Source organism: Bombyx mori, chromosome 1, assembly GCF_030269925.1.
Source record: "Bombyx mori chromosome 1, ASM3026992v2".
NCBI lineage: Eukaryota > Metazoa > Arthropoda > Insecta > Lepidoptera > Bombycidae > Bombyx > Bombyx mori.
Window position 1 is genome coordinate 11,381,697 of NC_085107.1, and position 16,822 is coordinate 11,398,518.

Below are 16,822 nucleotides of genomic sequence, written 5' to 3' on the forward strand. Positions count from 1 at the left end.
ATTGTCATTATTATTAGGGAGTCCAACACTCATTAAAATATTAGCCTATCCATTAAGTACATATATTTTCTACATGGATACCAAGTTTCAAGTCAATCGGATGAATGGTTTAGTAGTTATAACGGAACATCCGTAAAAAACACTGTAGATTTATATTTATCGATCATATATTGTAATAATCACCGAACATCACAAATATCGCATTAAACGAGTACAGCTCGCTCACTGACTCAGATGTATTCAATGGGTTTGACAAAATACTTAAAAAGGATTCGTCTTTGACAAAGTATTTGTAGCCGCGTATTTACAGTAAGTAATTGGTTTGATGGCGTTACCTTCGTTTGAAGTTCTGCAAATCATTCGGTAACATTTGTAAGGTATCGAAATAAATAAAATGCGATCGTTGCTTTTACTGCGATGTGCGGAATGTAATAAAATAAAAAAAGGAAACACCCGTATTCAACCGTCTCAATAAAGACTGTTTTCGTTTTAATATTATATACAATTTACAACGTGTATACAGGTGAGAAATTTCTTTACGAAAATTGAATTACATGGACAGATCGGGAACGACATATTAATTGAGCTTTGAATTAAATGCAGTTAGTGTTAAAATGATTTAGTGGGTTAAATAATGGATCTAATGATGATTAATAATCGTGCCAACAATCTGAATACGTTTGTAAATGTACAAATCGTAGCGATTATTTATTTAGAACGATCGCATGCTTTATTTTACATGTCTTCGAAGATATCGGATCTAGTTATAAAAACGTTGAACAATGTTAGTAATTTTAATGGATGTTATTAGTAAAATTCACGTAACATTGTACCTGCAAGAATTTCTGTTGATGTTCCGATTGTTGAGTTATTTGCAGTAATTCTTGTTTCTGTTGTTGAGACTGTTGTTGATACTGCTTCTGTAACTATTAGCAAATTTAGGGGTAACGTCCGGAATCATTACAGCACGAGACACGGTAACTTTTGAATATTAACTTAATAAATACTGATCAAAATATTTTAAGTTAGTATAATCTCGTCATCAAATGAATTAAATTCTTATATTAAGTAACATTAGTTTAATTTATTTTTTAATAGTTCACGATCACAAACGTTGATGCTGTTATATTACTTACAATTCACTTTACATAGACTTAGTATACGTAAAAAAATATAGCAGCTGCAGAGTCGTTTAGAGCCTAAAATTTCTTAATTACGAGGCATCGTTGTACAACAATATTGTTTCCTACGCTTTAGTGCGGTTTGGTTTAAGTTAAGCTTCAATCATACCCTATAAGTAATTTGAGCTCTGTTGGGAGAGCGAGAGGTGCGACATTGGCGTAACCGTATACACGGTTAGGGGTGCGGTGCTGGCAAGGTGTGAGAGCCGCGTTAGTTCAGTAAAATCTACCGAAAGGGTCGCGCAAAGAGCAGGACCACCTGTGCTATATATCGTATGCTGCAAACAGTAATCGGTAACTACTCTAAGCTTTATATATATATACTAGCGACCCGTGTTCGCTTCGCTTCGGAAACTGTAATTTATTATTGATTTCTCCACTATTTAATGGATGTTATTATACATATAAACCTTCGTCTTCAATCACTCTATCTATTAAAAAAAACCGCATCAAAATCCGTTGCGTAGTTTTAAAGATTTAAGCATACGTAGGGATATAGGGACAGAGAAAGCGACTTTGTTTTATTCTATGTAGTGCTATGTATGTATAAATAATGAAGTTAGTCCGCGAATAGAAGTTTTGGAATCTGTCTGAAATTTCTGATAGTGTTCGTGGATAAATTATGGAATATTTTTTTTGTTTCAGCTTATGATTCCCCCTCCTCCCTCTTTCCTCCAATTAATAAATAGACTGGAGGGTTTAATTGATCGACACATCGACAGTAATTTCCACATCACAACGCTACAACACGTACTGCAAGCATAAAAATGACATTTTATAGATATGGCTGCAGTGTCAGAAATCTTGAAAGAAGTTCGATATTACATTATGAACCTCCATCTCGTACTTACTGTTTACGATTGGTTTTAACGAGTTAGAGTGTATTCGTAATTACGTCACTGTCTGTTTGAGTGAAATATATATTTTAAAAGCAATAACTGATGATGTTGTGTCCCTTGGAAAGACACTGCGAATGGAAACTGAACAACACTATTCAACATCGTCTTCACGCCGTGCATTTAAAATTAAATAATATTTGGTAATAAAAGAGTCAGTTTATTTGCCTGGAGATATAAGTAAGTTATTTTTGTCTCTCGTGGCTGCTGAGTATAAACACTGATTATCCTGTGGTTGATATTAATGAAGCTAGCAATATTTCGATATAATGACATAATTAAGTGTCAGTTAGTTCAATAGAGATCAGAACGCGGGTTGAGAAAATTGACACTGCGATGTCCATGAGCTCCGGCCGACGCTTAACACCATCCGCAGGTAGAAACAAACTTAGATCCAACATAAACTTCGATTCAATCGGTTCGTTGCTCAGAAATTATAAAGTAAAATAACGATGCGCTATATACCGAAGCAGTTAGGAAACTGGTTGTTTAGTGCGGTAAATCTAAACGACCGTTGGCAACATTGAAGAATGCGCGGCCTACGGGTTTTACTTATATACGTTATCATCGTAAAATTCGAATCTAGTCTGCGTTTATATACGGTCGAGAATTAAAATAATAACGAACATATATTTTGTCTTTGATTATTATTGTTTGTGGGAATTTTGCATAACTTTGTAAGCCCGGTTTGAATTTAGTATTATGATACGTATATATTTCTATATTTTGTAGGTATATACCTATTTTTACAATGTTTACGTTCGTTGAAAACGATAATAGCTTTGATACGTCATTTACAATATTCTCTAGACATTGGGCGTCAAAGATTTTATACGATTGACAAAATACAAACACTCTAAAGGAAACGTTAGATTTATGAGAAGATATTTGGAACTTATCTAAAGTTATAATGTCTATTTTATCTAGTTTCTATAAAATACTACTCATGCTAGTTAGTTAGTTGTACATAGAGGATAATGATAATAACAATATATTAGATGATAGTTAAATAATAAAATATTGATTAACAACACCTGATTACGAAAACTGTAGTGTTCCAAATGTCGGATATTACAAAACAGTGTTCGTAAATTCGAAATTAAGCCGTAAATTGGTTTTAATTCTAGACTCATATCTTCGTGGTTTACCTGTCACAAATGAAGAAGATAACTGGCTTTATGGTGTATTAAGTTCACTACCACTCTGTCTGATTCTACCGCGAAAAAGTCATGCGTTAACTTTCATAGTACACGAAAGCATCAGGTCTTTCGTTTTAAATGGTCAGCGAAGTTTATTAATAAGGCATTTTAAGAGTTTCTAATCCGTTACGCCATTGTCCAAAGAACATTAATTAATTCCAACAAACACACCCGAACTTGCGCGCTTTCCTTTCGCCAATCAATAATTACAGATGCCGCTGTTGCTAACAGGGCAACAAAGAAGCTTTCTTAAAACAGCTTTACGTCACTGTTACTAAACAAACAGAAATCTAATTACTTTTATAAAATTACTAATTGTCAGTGGTTTTGTTTGGGCGCTCGTGTTTTATGTAATCGTGCGCCGTTTATCCGATTCCAGTTGAAATTTTGTACCGTAATGTTCGGCACTTCTGAGGTTACTTCATAATAATGCCAAAGTACATCAGTGTGCGAGTAGTGCGAGTTTTTAACGTTCTCGTTAGCGTAAAAGTTAAATCAAATTTGTATGGAGATGAAAAGTTTGCCTATGTTTGCCGCTAGGGGCACTGTTCCAAGAGCATACAAATTTCAGGTAGGTAACTTTTACGCTATCGAAAACGTTAAAAAACTCGCATCAGGCACACAGATTGCAGGCGAATTGTGTACTTACTAAACTCAATGTTTTTATTACCTTACATTTACTTTAATTAAAAGTGAATCTCACTAAAAAAAAAGAAACCATAGTTGTTACTATGGCGATGCGTGGCTCGATTGAAATCACTGACTACGTAACGGTTTGTATGCGTTACTCCTAGGGCTACCCCATGAGTATGAAATACCCGTGTAACACAAAGAACATGAGCGCAATATCGACAAAAAACGCACATGGGGGAGATCGAATTTAAAAATAAGCAAGGGACATTTTTTTCTAAGCAACGAAAACTCTAGTTTGTTAGTGACTGACTACATTTTACACTATATCACCATCATCATCAGCCCAGAGTCGTTTACTGCTGGACATAGGCCTCTACCAAACTACACTACTGAGTTCGGTCTTCGGCTATCCTCATCCACCTCTTGCACTATATGCAACCATCCAGGATTAATATATTATGTACTCCTATATAAATGTCAAAGACAGTATGCACAATTTAAATCAACTATTATTATATTAAACTGTCAACTTTATGACAAATCTGATCGCCTTTGATTAGGTACTATTGGCTACACACTAGGAATGTGTACATGCGCTGAGGAACGCTTAGTACAATACATTATGAATGACTGGTCTAACAAACGTGTGGGCACTAAATACGACTATATAGTTGCATCGTCTTTGCATTAACATAAAAAAAAGTATTCATGCGAGGTGCCAAAACATGAAGTGATATCGTAGGTCGTACCTTTACCTAATGTGAATGTAAATGGACTTTATTACATTTAAATGCTGACGCCACGCGACATGCAGTCGGTACGGGTCTTTCCTTTCAAACCGGACCTCCGTATGAGTTGGCAGCGGAAACAGCCTGGACCGTAGTGGCCACTCAAGTGAACGCAGCTCGCCCTATCGCCAGTATACGCCAGTTACGTACAAAAATACCACGACTGTTTTGTTGGTACGCTTGTTTTTAATGATGGTTTTTTCTTCTAACTAATTTTTTTTTTATTGTTATTTTTTGTTTTCTATATTAACTCAGTACTAGCGATTATAGTACTAAGATAAATTATCTTGTCTATATTCTTATGCGAGGTTGGCACGTATACAACATCAACCCGCATTGCAATTTGAAGGCCTGGGATTGGAGATAATAATATGGGGAAATAGTAGTAGTAGGGCGAAATTGCTAATAGATAAAAAAAAATAATCATTGTCGCATGTGGTCAGAACGTTGAATCGAAAATTCAAAAAATATGCGTAGAATAACATTTCATAGGTATTTCGAACTTAAGCTTATTGAATTCCAGCATATATTTAAGCAGCATAGACTTAGGAAAGCAGGATTCGTGCGAGATCACTAATCCAGCTCCCGGCTTGATGACGATAGAGAGAGATCTCTCTGCCGTCACGCCGCCTACCTCTATAAGATTGGTTAGCTGCAGATCGAGCACCCCTGCCACGTTGCTCAGCACTGCAACCGTGGTGAGTCAACACCCGTACTAGCGTTGAGGTGATAAGTCCTCGAATCTTAATCAGCATTGGAGTGAATCCGCTAACAGGATCCAGGGCGGTGTACTCGCCTAGTGGTGTGCTGACTCAAAGGACATGGTCCGATAATCTCCAACACTGTTCTGACCGCGAAGGCTCGCAGTGGCCGCTGTAGCATCTTCACCATTCTTACGTTAGGGCTGGTCCCAAGCGGGAGCTCCCCTTGCGGATACATTTAACAGTGATGTAAGTATCGACCGGTGGCGCTATCAGAGGTCTACAAACCTACTAGGATTACCGAGTGTCACTCCAGCCGTAACAAGATAGGGAGATTTATCGAAATCTTTCGAGAGCCACGACCAGCATCCCGTCTCAATATCCAATCATGTGGAGTTCGGGAAAAAGAGCGCTTCTCAGCATTATTAATACCAGATGTTCCACAGCGGAGGATTAAGAAAAAAATCCACTACTTGATCTATATCCAGCGAACCTGATTCGCGACAAAAAAAAAAGCCCACCACATTGACTATTTCTGCATTATCAGCAGTCACCAACAAAGAGCTTTTTGGCCCCATCTGTTCTACAAGTCATGTATCTTGGCCAATATCACTGTAATCACGCAATTCGCAATTCAGGCTATATATGTACCATTTTTCTCCTGTGAACCTCTTCATTTTTAACTATCTATAATAATTTTAGCTTAAATAGATTTCTAAAACTCACCAATTCCTGCTGATCTTGTTGATTTTTTAAATGCTGTTGTATAGCTTGTTGGTGTTGTCTTTGTAGAGCTTGTTGTTGTAATTGCTGCAGTTGCTGATGTTGCAACTGTTGCAGTTGCTGTTGCTGCAACTGTTGCAGTTGCTGCTGCTGCTGCTGTTGTTGTTGTTGTTGCTGTTGTTGTTGTTGCTGCTGCTGTTGTTGTTGTTGTTGTTGTTGTTGCTGCTGTTGTTGTTGTTGTATTATCTGCTGCTGGATCTGCTCTCATTAAAATTTTATCAAAATTATTAATTTTCCTGTTAAACATTAAATCATTTTTATAATATGATAAAGAATAATAATTAATATGATTATTATTATATTTTAAAGAAAAAAGAAAATTATATTTAATTAATAATATACAAAATATACTACAGAAACAATTGACAAACCTGTAATTTATCATCTTCTTCTTTCTGATTCCGGTATCTGTATTCTTCTTGTTGATTGTGATTATCCGGTTCAGATTTTGGCTGCTTTAATTCAGGTTTTCTGTTTAGATTCTGTTTGTCTAAAGCCAACAAAGTATTTGCTGCTTCATATTTATCTTCAAAAGTTATACCTGCCTTTTCAGCTAGTGTTTCCAAACACTGTAATGGTCTCTTTGTGGGTTTTATTTGAGTTTTAGATTTATCAAATTGACTATTACCCCCTGGAGATTGTTTTGGCACAGTCTTAGTTATAGTAATACTGTTTTTATTACACTCATCTTTCTTGTCATGCACTTTGGGTTCAAGAGTAAAGTAGTTTTTATGATAATTACTGTCCTTGTCTTTATCACCATTCAAGGTACTGTTCTCTATCAAGGTTATTGTAGTTGAATTAGCAACCTTTATTGTTTTATCTTTTTGGTCCTCTTTGGATTGCACAGACTGATTTGAGCTGTGTGTCGGAGACAATAACTGTTGTGCTGGTACATGCTGAGTTACAGGTACGTTAACATTGTGGAGTTCTGTACTGTGTAATGACTTATCATTTGATTTAACAATTTGCTGTTGGTAATTTGAATTCTGGGATTCTTTATCTTGTTCTTTCTTTTTTTGCGTGTTGTCTAAGATTTCAGACCTGAAAGATTTAATCCGGTTAGGATGAATTAAGTTAGCCAATATAACATAATATTAATGGAATAATGAATGAAATTAATTTATTAAAGTGATGACAAAAATATAATTAAAACAATGCATTGGGTTAATTAAAAAGAACAAAAACAAAATGATAAGAATAATGGAAAATCATGTTAGTCCATGAGCGAGTTGAGCATACCGTTTTGATAAATAAATGCATTCAACATTCAGAAGAACATTTTATGCTCTTGAAGATGTTTGATTATCATTCTCACATCTCAAGAGGTCAATTTTTATCAGAATATTTTTGGAAGCGAACTAAAATTTAGATAAACAGAATGTGGTCAGAATGATAAGCATTGATAGCAAGCCTCCACCACCAGTTTTCAGCAAAGCAACTTTACTTTTTTATTTTATATTATTAATAATACAGTTTTATTAACAGAATGGTCAAGACACTTTATATTATTGTTTAAATAAATTCGAAATTTATAAGTTATTTTATGTAAAGTAAATATCGGAGATTTGCCTATTTTAAACAAAGCAAACTCACGTAAGATGGATGTTTTACGTCTAGTAAAATTGTTGTAAATTGTGATAAAAAAACCTCGCAATTTTTCTCTCAATAAAGTTTCTATTATTTTTGGCTATATTAACAGGCTATCTTTTTATTATTAAAATAGAATATAGAAGAAAATAGAACATATATATGAACATATTATGTAAGTAGGTAAGGTAATCTCAGCATTGCCATAATTATTGGATTAAATATGAATTATTTGCAGTTGAAATTTTTTAGGTTAATGTTCCTACATTATGATTTACCTGTTAAAAGTTTGAAGCGGTTGTAACAGCACTAAATAATATACATTTAATTTAAAAATAAACACATAGTTATTTAGTTACAATTATGTATTAATAGTCCATTTTTACACTCCGTTTTTATTTAAAACAATCTATTAATAATTATCTTTAATAATCTATATTTATATTCCATGTCGTTTCATATTTGACACAGCGGTATCTGAACTGCCTAACAATCACGACTTAACTGAATAATAATTAATGTTGTGAGCAATGTTTTATGAAACAGTGTTATACAAATATACAGTGTTACCAGACTGTAAACATCTATACGAATTTTGACATCTCCGAATAAACTTTATTTTACTATAAATTTAGGTTTTCAATTATAGTAGTACTAAAGTTTAATTTATTTATTATTCTGTAATAGAATAGGATGTTATCTGCGTGTAATTGGAACTGGTTACCTATTGAGTATTAATTAAAAGTCCTTTGTTTGTTCGTAAATGTGCAATTCCATTCACGCGACACGTGGTGTTCGATGGTTTTGAAAGTCATGAGACATAAAGTTGACATTAAAATTAAATAGTAGTAATGACCGTCCGGAGGCAAGATGATTGCATATTAAGTAAGTAGGTGTTAAGTTATGAAAATTGTTATATGCCTCTGGATTCGAACCACGGAATACTTGTATAGCTACGAGCACATCGGGTAACTTACCTATTAAGCCACGGGTGCTTTCAACATAACAGATGCTTTCTTTCTTAAATTACATTTTGATTACTATAAAATGTTGTGTTTTATCTTCCGTAGAATAAAATAATTGTAAAAGCATATTTATAAATAATTATTGATGAATTAAATTTCATCATAAACGATGGGCAAAAGACGCAAAAAGTTTTTATTTTATTTTTATTGTTTAGATGGGTGGACGACCTCACAGCCCACCTGGTTAAGTGGTTACTGGAGCCCATAGACATCCACTACGTAAAAGTGCCACCCACCTTGAGATATAAGTTCTAAGGTCTCAAGTACCTATATTTACAACGGCTGCCCCACCGTTCAAACCGAAACGCATTACTGGTTCACGGTAGAAATAGGCAGGATGGTGGTACCCACCCGCGCGGACTCACAAGAGGTCCTACCACCAGTAATTACGCAAATTATAATTTTGCGGGTTTCATTTTTATTACACGATGCTATTCCTTCACCGCGGAAGTCAATCGGGAACATTTGTCGAGTACGTATTTCATTAGAAAAATTGGTGCCCGCCTGAGATTCGAACACCGGTGCATTGCTCAACACGAATGCGCCGGACGTCTTATCCTTTAGGCCACGGCGACTTCAACATTCAACGAAAGAGAAGCAGTACTTTGAACAACATCATAAACTCATGAAACGAAAATGTATGCTAACAAATCTACTTTACATATTTCGTCCCCGAGTGTTATTAGCCCCTAGTTTGCGGTAGGCAGCGGCTTGGCTCTGCCCCTGGCATTACTGAAGTCCATGGGCGACGGTAACCACTCACCATCAGGTGGGCCGTATGCTCGTCTGCCTACAAAGGCAATAAAAAAAAAGCCATAGTAACTACCTATTCAGGATGGTATTTTTAGCGAATAATATGTACAGCCATCTATAAAAATTTATTAGTTTCTTAATCTAATGTTTTTGCTGATTTAACTATGGCATAGACCTCTGTAAAAGTGCACAATTAGGTAAATTAAAATCTCTGGACAGGACTTCTCTGGTTTCTATGGCGTTGTCTCATCGTATTTATTTTATTTTCATTTCATAATCAATTTCTTTTTAATAAAAATCATCACTTATATCTAACTTTTCATACTATTTAAATGGAGTCGGCCTTCTTTACAAAAGCTTTGGTTGTGTGGGCTATGTTCTCTTTGCCCGGGATATGAGTTACTCAAACAAAAATTTAAGATGAGGGAGTCTATAAAGAACTGGTTTCGTGGTCTAGAGTTTCATAAATTTTCCTAACTAATAAGCATTAAGTTTTTTACTGCAAATGGGCGGCAAATTCAAGGCTAACACGGTGTTAAGTATTAACAACCTAATCGCCATTGAATGAATGCGTACTGTATAGCGACAGTTCTACCTTTTAAGCCGGAACAAATGGACGCTTCACAGCAGTAATAGGCCTAAAACAGGAATTTACCTGTACAAGTTCCTAGTACTTCCTAATTCCACCAAAAATTTAATTTGAACAAATGTTTTATAAATTTTGGCCGGTATAGTTTTACTCTACTAACTATGTTACTGTGGATGTCCTTTATGAGCACGTTTTAATTACGTATTTACTTTTTTGCTACCTGCCTGCATATGTACAGTCGCATCACTCGGTACACCGGTCAGCCTTTAATTTATAATCTACTTTTTAGATGAACAAACTGGTCCAATTGTATACGCAAGTTCACATAATCAGAAAAATAAGATTGCGCTTCTTCGTACACTTCAGACAAGCTACTTTCTATTAAATTCTTCGAAGTTAGGCACACCCTATTACCAACCTAATGTTGATCCACTTTCGCTCATGGAAATCATTAATGTAAAAGGTACAATAAAGTCACTGCCTACCTAGCTAAATCTAATTTTTATGACATTTAAGGAAGTTAGGCAATTCTAAATGTAGCTCCGTCCCGTCGTTCACAAATGTAAGCAATACTAAAGATATTTTTTATAAATATAATCGAAAATCTCAAGCATCCTCTTTAGGTATTATAGGAGGCAAAAGATAGTAGCTAATGTTTTGGAGCTTCAGTCCTGTACCAGAAGTAGTACTTCACGCGAGGTCAGACTTCTTCTTTATTAAGCACAAGTTTTCGTCCGTACAGGAAGTATTGCTTCGGTCAATTGAGGACTCTCAACATTTTAGATGACAACATGGCTTTACCTTTCATGTGACTCCAGTATTCAACACTACTCGAAATGTCGACCCCAAAAATACAGAAAGTTTCAGAGATACTTCTTCAAATTGCGGTGCCAAGACAAATGGTTTTTTGGCAGCGAAGGTGGTGCCTCCTTTGTGAGTTTGAATTGCATTAAGCTGTATTTATGCCTTTCGGATAACGATCCCCGAGAGCTATCCACTATGCACACAAGTTTTGATCGGCTCTATTTTCATAATATGAAAGAATACCTAATGTAAGTTTATTATGTATTTCTTATGCCATCAGTATGCCGTTGATGTTATGCAAGATAAAAATTGTGGTAAAGAGTGTCGAACCTTGTGTTCCGAGAGCAGAGTCCACCAACAACCACTTTTGATGATCTGCTCAAAATAATTCGATGCATCCAAAGCGAGGCCTATGTCCAGCAGTGGACTCCCGCAGGCTGATGATGAAAGGCGAGCAATTCACTTCCAAGTACACATTCTAAATTTAACTGAATTTCGTTTAATCTTCTAAAGGACAATGTATTATCTATGCTACAGGATGACAAAAATGAGTCATTAATGTTTAAAATTTGTCTAAGGAAGTGTAGAGAGAAAGTAGTGTTGTCAACGTTGCACCATAACCAAAACCAATATTACCAAAAGTGACTCAAAGTAATTTTAATGTTGAGGAGGTCGCTATGTGGGAGACAAAGAAAATATTGTTGAGCAGAGTAAAAATGTAGAATTAATCAATATTAATATTATTTTGTCTAGATTACGGTGAATACACTATCTTCACCGAAATAGGAAAATTAAGAATATCAAATTGTACTAAGCATTTTTTTAAATATATTTTGTGCTTTTCGCACAGCCTATTTGATACGACAATCTTTTTTTTATTGCATAGATGGGTGGATGAGCTCACAGCCCGCCTGGTGTTAAGTGGTTACTGGAGCCCATAGACATCTACAACGTAAATGCGCTACCCACCTTGAGATATAAGTTTTTGGTTTCAGTATAGTTACAACGACTGCCCCACTCTTCAAACCGAAACGCATTACTGTTTCACTGCAGAAATAGGCAGGGTGCTGGTACCTACCAGTGCCAACTCAAGAGGTTCTGCCACCACTAATTACGCAAATTATAATTTTGCGGGTTTGATTTTTACTACACGATGTTATTCCTTCACCGTGGAAGTCAATCGTGAACATTTGTCAATTTTCAATCTTGCCTATTTCTGCTGCGAAGTTAAAATTTATTCCAGTTTGTAAGGTGTGACACCTGTTATAAGTAAACCATTGTGATTTCTACTTTATATTTCGTAGTTAGTGACGGTTTTTACATTGAGGTTTCTATATTAGGTACACTTGATCTCAGGTGGTTCTTCAGCTTGAAATAAGGCGCACTAATGGTATAGGTGAAATATAGGTTTATCTCAACAAATTAAATGTTGTTTTCCGTTTATGATCAACCAAAACCATAATACCTTTTTGTTTTTGGAAACAGTTACCCTCATGACAATAAACATTAATTATTGAAAAATAATAAAATGGCAACATTTTGTGTTACGCCTCAAGTAGTGGCAGCACTGATTTCGAATACAGCCATGACGTATGATTTATTACGATTACAAACATACCTAGTTACAATGTAACTTTTGAAACTTAACATAATTATATTTTATATATCATTTGTCTACTTAATAAAATCAAAAGTATTGAAATTTAATAACCAAACTGACGGCGTTCAAAACAATGAGCACCGATAGAGCAAAGTAACACGCTCGGTTTTTTTTTTGATAACGCCATCTTGTTGTGTCTTTAAAGCGGTTAGTTGCCCTCAATTAAGAAGAAAGAATAGTATTATTATTCGCCAATAGATGTCGGGAAGAGTTGATTATTGAAAATACGATGAAAACATCATTTTCTAAAAATAAATTGTAGCTAGATCGATTTATCGCCCCCGAAATCCCCTGTATACTAAATTTTATGAAAATCGTTGGAGCCGTTTCCGAGATTCAGATTATATATATATATTAATATACAAGAATTGCTCGTTTAAAGGTATAAGATATGTTAATTTACCTTTACAATTCTTAATTATATTTTGATATCGACTTACTGTATGAACCATGTACATAATCAATACGAATTACTGATTATTGACGGACAAGAAAACATGTGAGGCGTTTTGTTTTCAACGGGTACAGATAATATCTACGTTCATCTAATATTGTCGATCGGAAGTGATATAATATTCATTATTATTTAGCTAGTTATTTTATTCAATTCATCTCGGATTTTTATATCCTACTGCTTAATAAGATTCCTTAATCTTGTATTTACGTAGTAGGTACCTAGAGCTTGCAAAATAATCATTGCATTTGTTTAAGCGGGGTTGTTGAATTTATTATAGATATTTTAAAGCGTATTTTAAAACGTGGTACCGTAGATTGGCGGAATCGGGACGCTTTCCAAATCCAACATATATTTTCAATGGTTTTAAAAATTTTGGAATTTAAAATCCGAAGGCTTCAATTTTTATATATGATGCATTATTATACATTACAAAATATGTATACCCAAAAATGAAAAAAATAGCTTGATTCGATTCACCTTGGCTTTGGGGTGAATCAGGTTACGTATGGGAACAATAGTTTTTCGATAGGGCTGGCACTATGTAGTTGTTAGGTAGGTACCTAACTTTAGGTAGGTATCTAATTTTTTTTTTAAATTTCTTTAATGATTTACAAAACTTTGATGACTAAATTAACCTATTTATTAATCTTATACACTAAATAAAAGTCATTTTCAGTTCAACAAAGTTAAATCTAATAACTCAACAAAAGTATTGTGACATCCCAGAATTTTGTCCCTATTCTAACTCTAGTCTGTATTCCCCCCAATCTGTACGTACCTACACTTAATTAAATATGAGGTTTTGTCTTCAAGCAAAATAATCCGCTAAAATTGCATATAACAATATAGATCTTTTTACCTGACTCGAGTAAATAACACGGAAGTCCTAAAAAGCGGCTGTTGTTACACTAAGAAGTATTTTTATTACATTTAAGTAAATTCTCGTACTCAGGGTGATAATAAATACCTATGAAAACGAAAGTAAAATCCTTCGTAATAGAAAGCCTGCCAACTATGACCATATTATAGAATTTGGTTCTAAGAAGTAAACTTTCGATTAACTAAAAAATAAATAAATAATCCAAGAGGTTGTATGTAAATGAAAAGCTTTTAAAGAAATTAATTAATGTTCATAAAATTGAACTAGGTACATACTATTATTTATTAATTATAGTAGCAAACCTCAGGAAGCTTTGAAATTGTTATATTGAGTCTACAAAACAAAGGTTAAGTAATTGTTTTGTATTTAAACAAAGGTATTCAAAGTTATTTGCACATTCTTATTTTTGCAACGTTGAAATTTTTGTTTAAAACTTTAAACTTATCCAGAAAATATGTTAAGCCTGGTTTATTACATTCATATTTGCAGTGACATGATTCCGTGACGTGATTTCTCCAAAAAATTCGCAGGAATGTTTTAAAAGAAAATAAAGATGACTATTTTGGTTTATTTTAGTATTGTAGATACCTATGTGTTAGTTAATTGGTATAGGTATCGTAAAACTTGGATTCTTTATCACAATATAAAATAAGAGGCAAAAATATAAATTTAAATATGGCTTTCGATGATTAATTATTAGATAAGTACTGCTTATTTCTTTCTTTTTTACAGAAATTAAATGAATAGTACCTAGTTATTTTTCGTGGTTTGATTGTCCCTATCATAGAAATACTTCTATGGCTTAAAGTGTGGGTAAAATGACGCTATCGACCTATGCAGGAATCGATGCTATGGTAAAAACAATCCGACTGGCATTATTTCACAAGGGGAAGCAAAAAAATAATGAAAACGTGCGAAAGAGAGCGGGAGATTGTTACATGCGAACACGTGTGGCACGAGTAAGAAAGAGACAAACAAGACCCACTAGGGGAGTTAAGCGCGAACCGGTTCTGCATGTGTGCAGGCCAGACAGACTGCGGTGCCCTCCCTCCCCTCGGCTGTCGACCCTCGGGTGCGAGGGCCTCACATTGTCGGCTTTTCCCCGAAGCGTTGCAATAATAATACTAACCGATCCCTAAATTTTGTTGTCCTTGGGGTGTCTTTACCTTAAACATTCAAAACAGTATCTAGAGTGATACCTGTCGAGTCAACAAAGTAAAAGTCAACAAACTTATTTGTATGGTAAAAAAGTTGGTACTACAATGTGGGTATATTTTTTAATTGTAGTTGTTATTTGATCTATGGTGACGAATCAATACCTTAGCTTGCCATGTATAGCCACACGCGGCGCACTCACCCACACCAGATCGCAATCGAAAAGTAAAAAAATAACATAAAATACCTTTTGGTGTAAAAACCATAAGAACAACGTTCCATCGTTTCAAAATAAAAGGTTAACTGAAACGTAAAAGCCGTCCCATGCGGCAATGATTGAAATAAAAAACAAACAAAAAGGTAAGGATCGAAACATTCGCACGAGTGAAAGTAAACACAACACTTATTATCGACGAAAACGACATACAAACACACTTTATCGATAGTCCGGCGCCCGTGTCATTGTAACAATAACCTTCTTTTCGAGTGGCGAAACACGACTGTGTAGTTAGACTTGAGCGAGCTACCGGCACGCCGCCGCACCCATGCCCCGCACTACCCCGGCCGTAACGCTCTCTATCATCTGTCGCCAATAGAACGCCTGCTACGAATCCGGCGCTCTCATTGGTCATACCGTTTTACGGCTGTTCTACAAACAAAACTGGTTGCCAAGAACGGCGCGAAGGGCGCGAGGGACGAAATTAGCAACCACTATTATTATTATTTCTATTGCTTCCTTCTCTGTCTGACGGAGCGTGCTTTGAAGGCAGATCATTTTGTGTGGCTACAATAATGTTGGAGTATTTATAAACATTATGTTAATGTAGTCTATTTATTAATAGTTTAATCATGTACAAAAAGCCTCATTAATGTTTAGTACCTATACACGAAAGATTCACAATTATTTTATTTATGTCGTGTAAATTTATTTTTATAGTTTAAGATATAAATAAATACCTACTTACATAGGTAAATAGGTACTTAAGAAATAAAAACATTAAAACTGATGATGTTTGTTTAACTTCTTATAATTATTTGCGCTACAAAAATTGTACAAATATATAATAGATAAATCTAGATTACATTAAGTCAAAGTACTTAAGTCTAGCACTAGTATTAAGAGGTTTTATTATTGTTATTGAACTAAATTATGTAGGTACCCATTTTTTAGTTAATCGAATCGTTTGAAATATTTTTCATTATTTCTATTAAAAACCTAATACCATTTAGCTATCTTTCGATGCATTTGAATCATTCTGAAAATATGTTTTATTATGAATAGGTAACGTAACTTATTTCTTTGCAAATCATGGGTAGGTGCAAAGTATGTGGGTATGTATAATATGGGTGGTATGTGGGTATGGTATAAGCAAAAATTTGCTTTAGCGCCATCTCTACTCAACTATTTGAAACTTTTGTAGTAAATTCTGCAAACGCAACATTACGATTGAAGTGTGAACGAAAGTGGCAACGATTTCAGAATAAGTATTCATTTCATGAATACGCATAGAGGTCCTTCCACGAACTGTCCTAATGAAATATAATGAAATCCAAGTATACAAATAGGCAAACGTAACATAGACAAGTGTGCTTAGTGAGAGTTTTTTAACGTTCTCGATAGCGTAAAAGTTAGCTTATATCTGTATGGAATGGGATCGTTCGCCTGCGTTTGCCGATAGGAGCGCTGTACAAAATTGAGTTAACTTTAACGCTATCGAGAACGTTTTT

At 34.7% G+C, this 16,822-nt stretch overlaps 1 protein-coding gene across 7 annotated transcripts in view; it reads right to left on the reverse strand.

The window, feature by feature from the left end:
• PH (polyhomeotic) overlaps positions 1-15,639 on the reverse strand; it is a 60,096-nt gene extending 44,457 nt beyond the window's left edge. For 4 of the 7 annotated variants that reach the window (XM_062669928.1, XM_062669796.1, XM_062669877.1 and 1 more), the window contains exons 1-5: positions 15,342-15,615; positions 15,069-15,105; positions 6,553-7,225; positions 6,125-6,379; positions 834-926 (exon numbers count right to left, since the gene is read on the reverse strand). In XM_062669928.1, the coding sequence (XP_062525912.1) occupies positions 834-926; positions 6,125-6,379; positions 6,553-7,225; positions 15,069-15,105; positions 15,342-15,360 (1,077 nt within the window). In that variant the 5' untranslated portion in view covers positions 15,361-15,615. Of the gene's footprint in view, positions 1-833; positions 927-6,124; positions 6,380-6,552; positions 7,226-8,049; positions 8,356-15,068; positions 15,106-15,341 lie in introns of those variants that run through there. The other 3 variants (XM_062669831.1, XM_062669893.1, XM_062669982.1) reach the window with 3 other exon arrangements.
• Between the last annotated feature and the right edge of the window lie 1,183 nt (positions 15,640-16,822).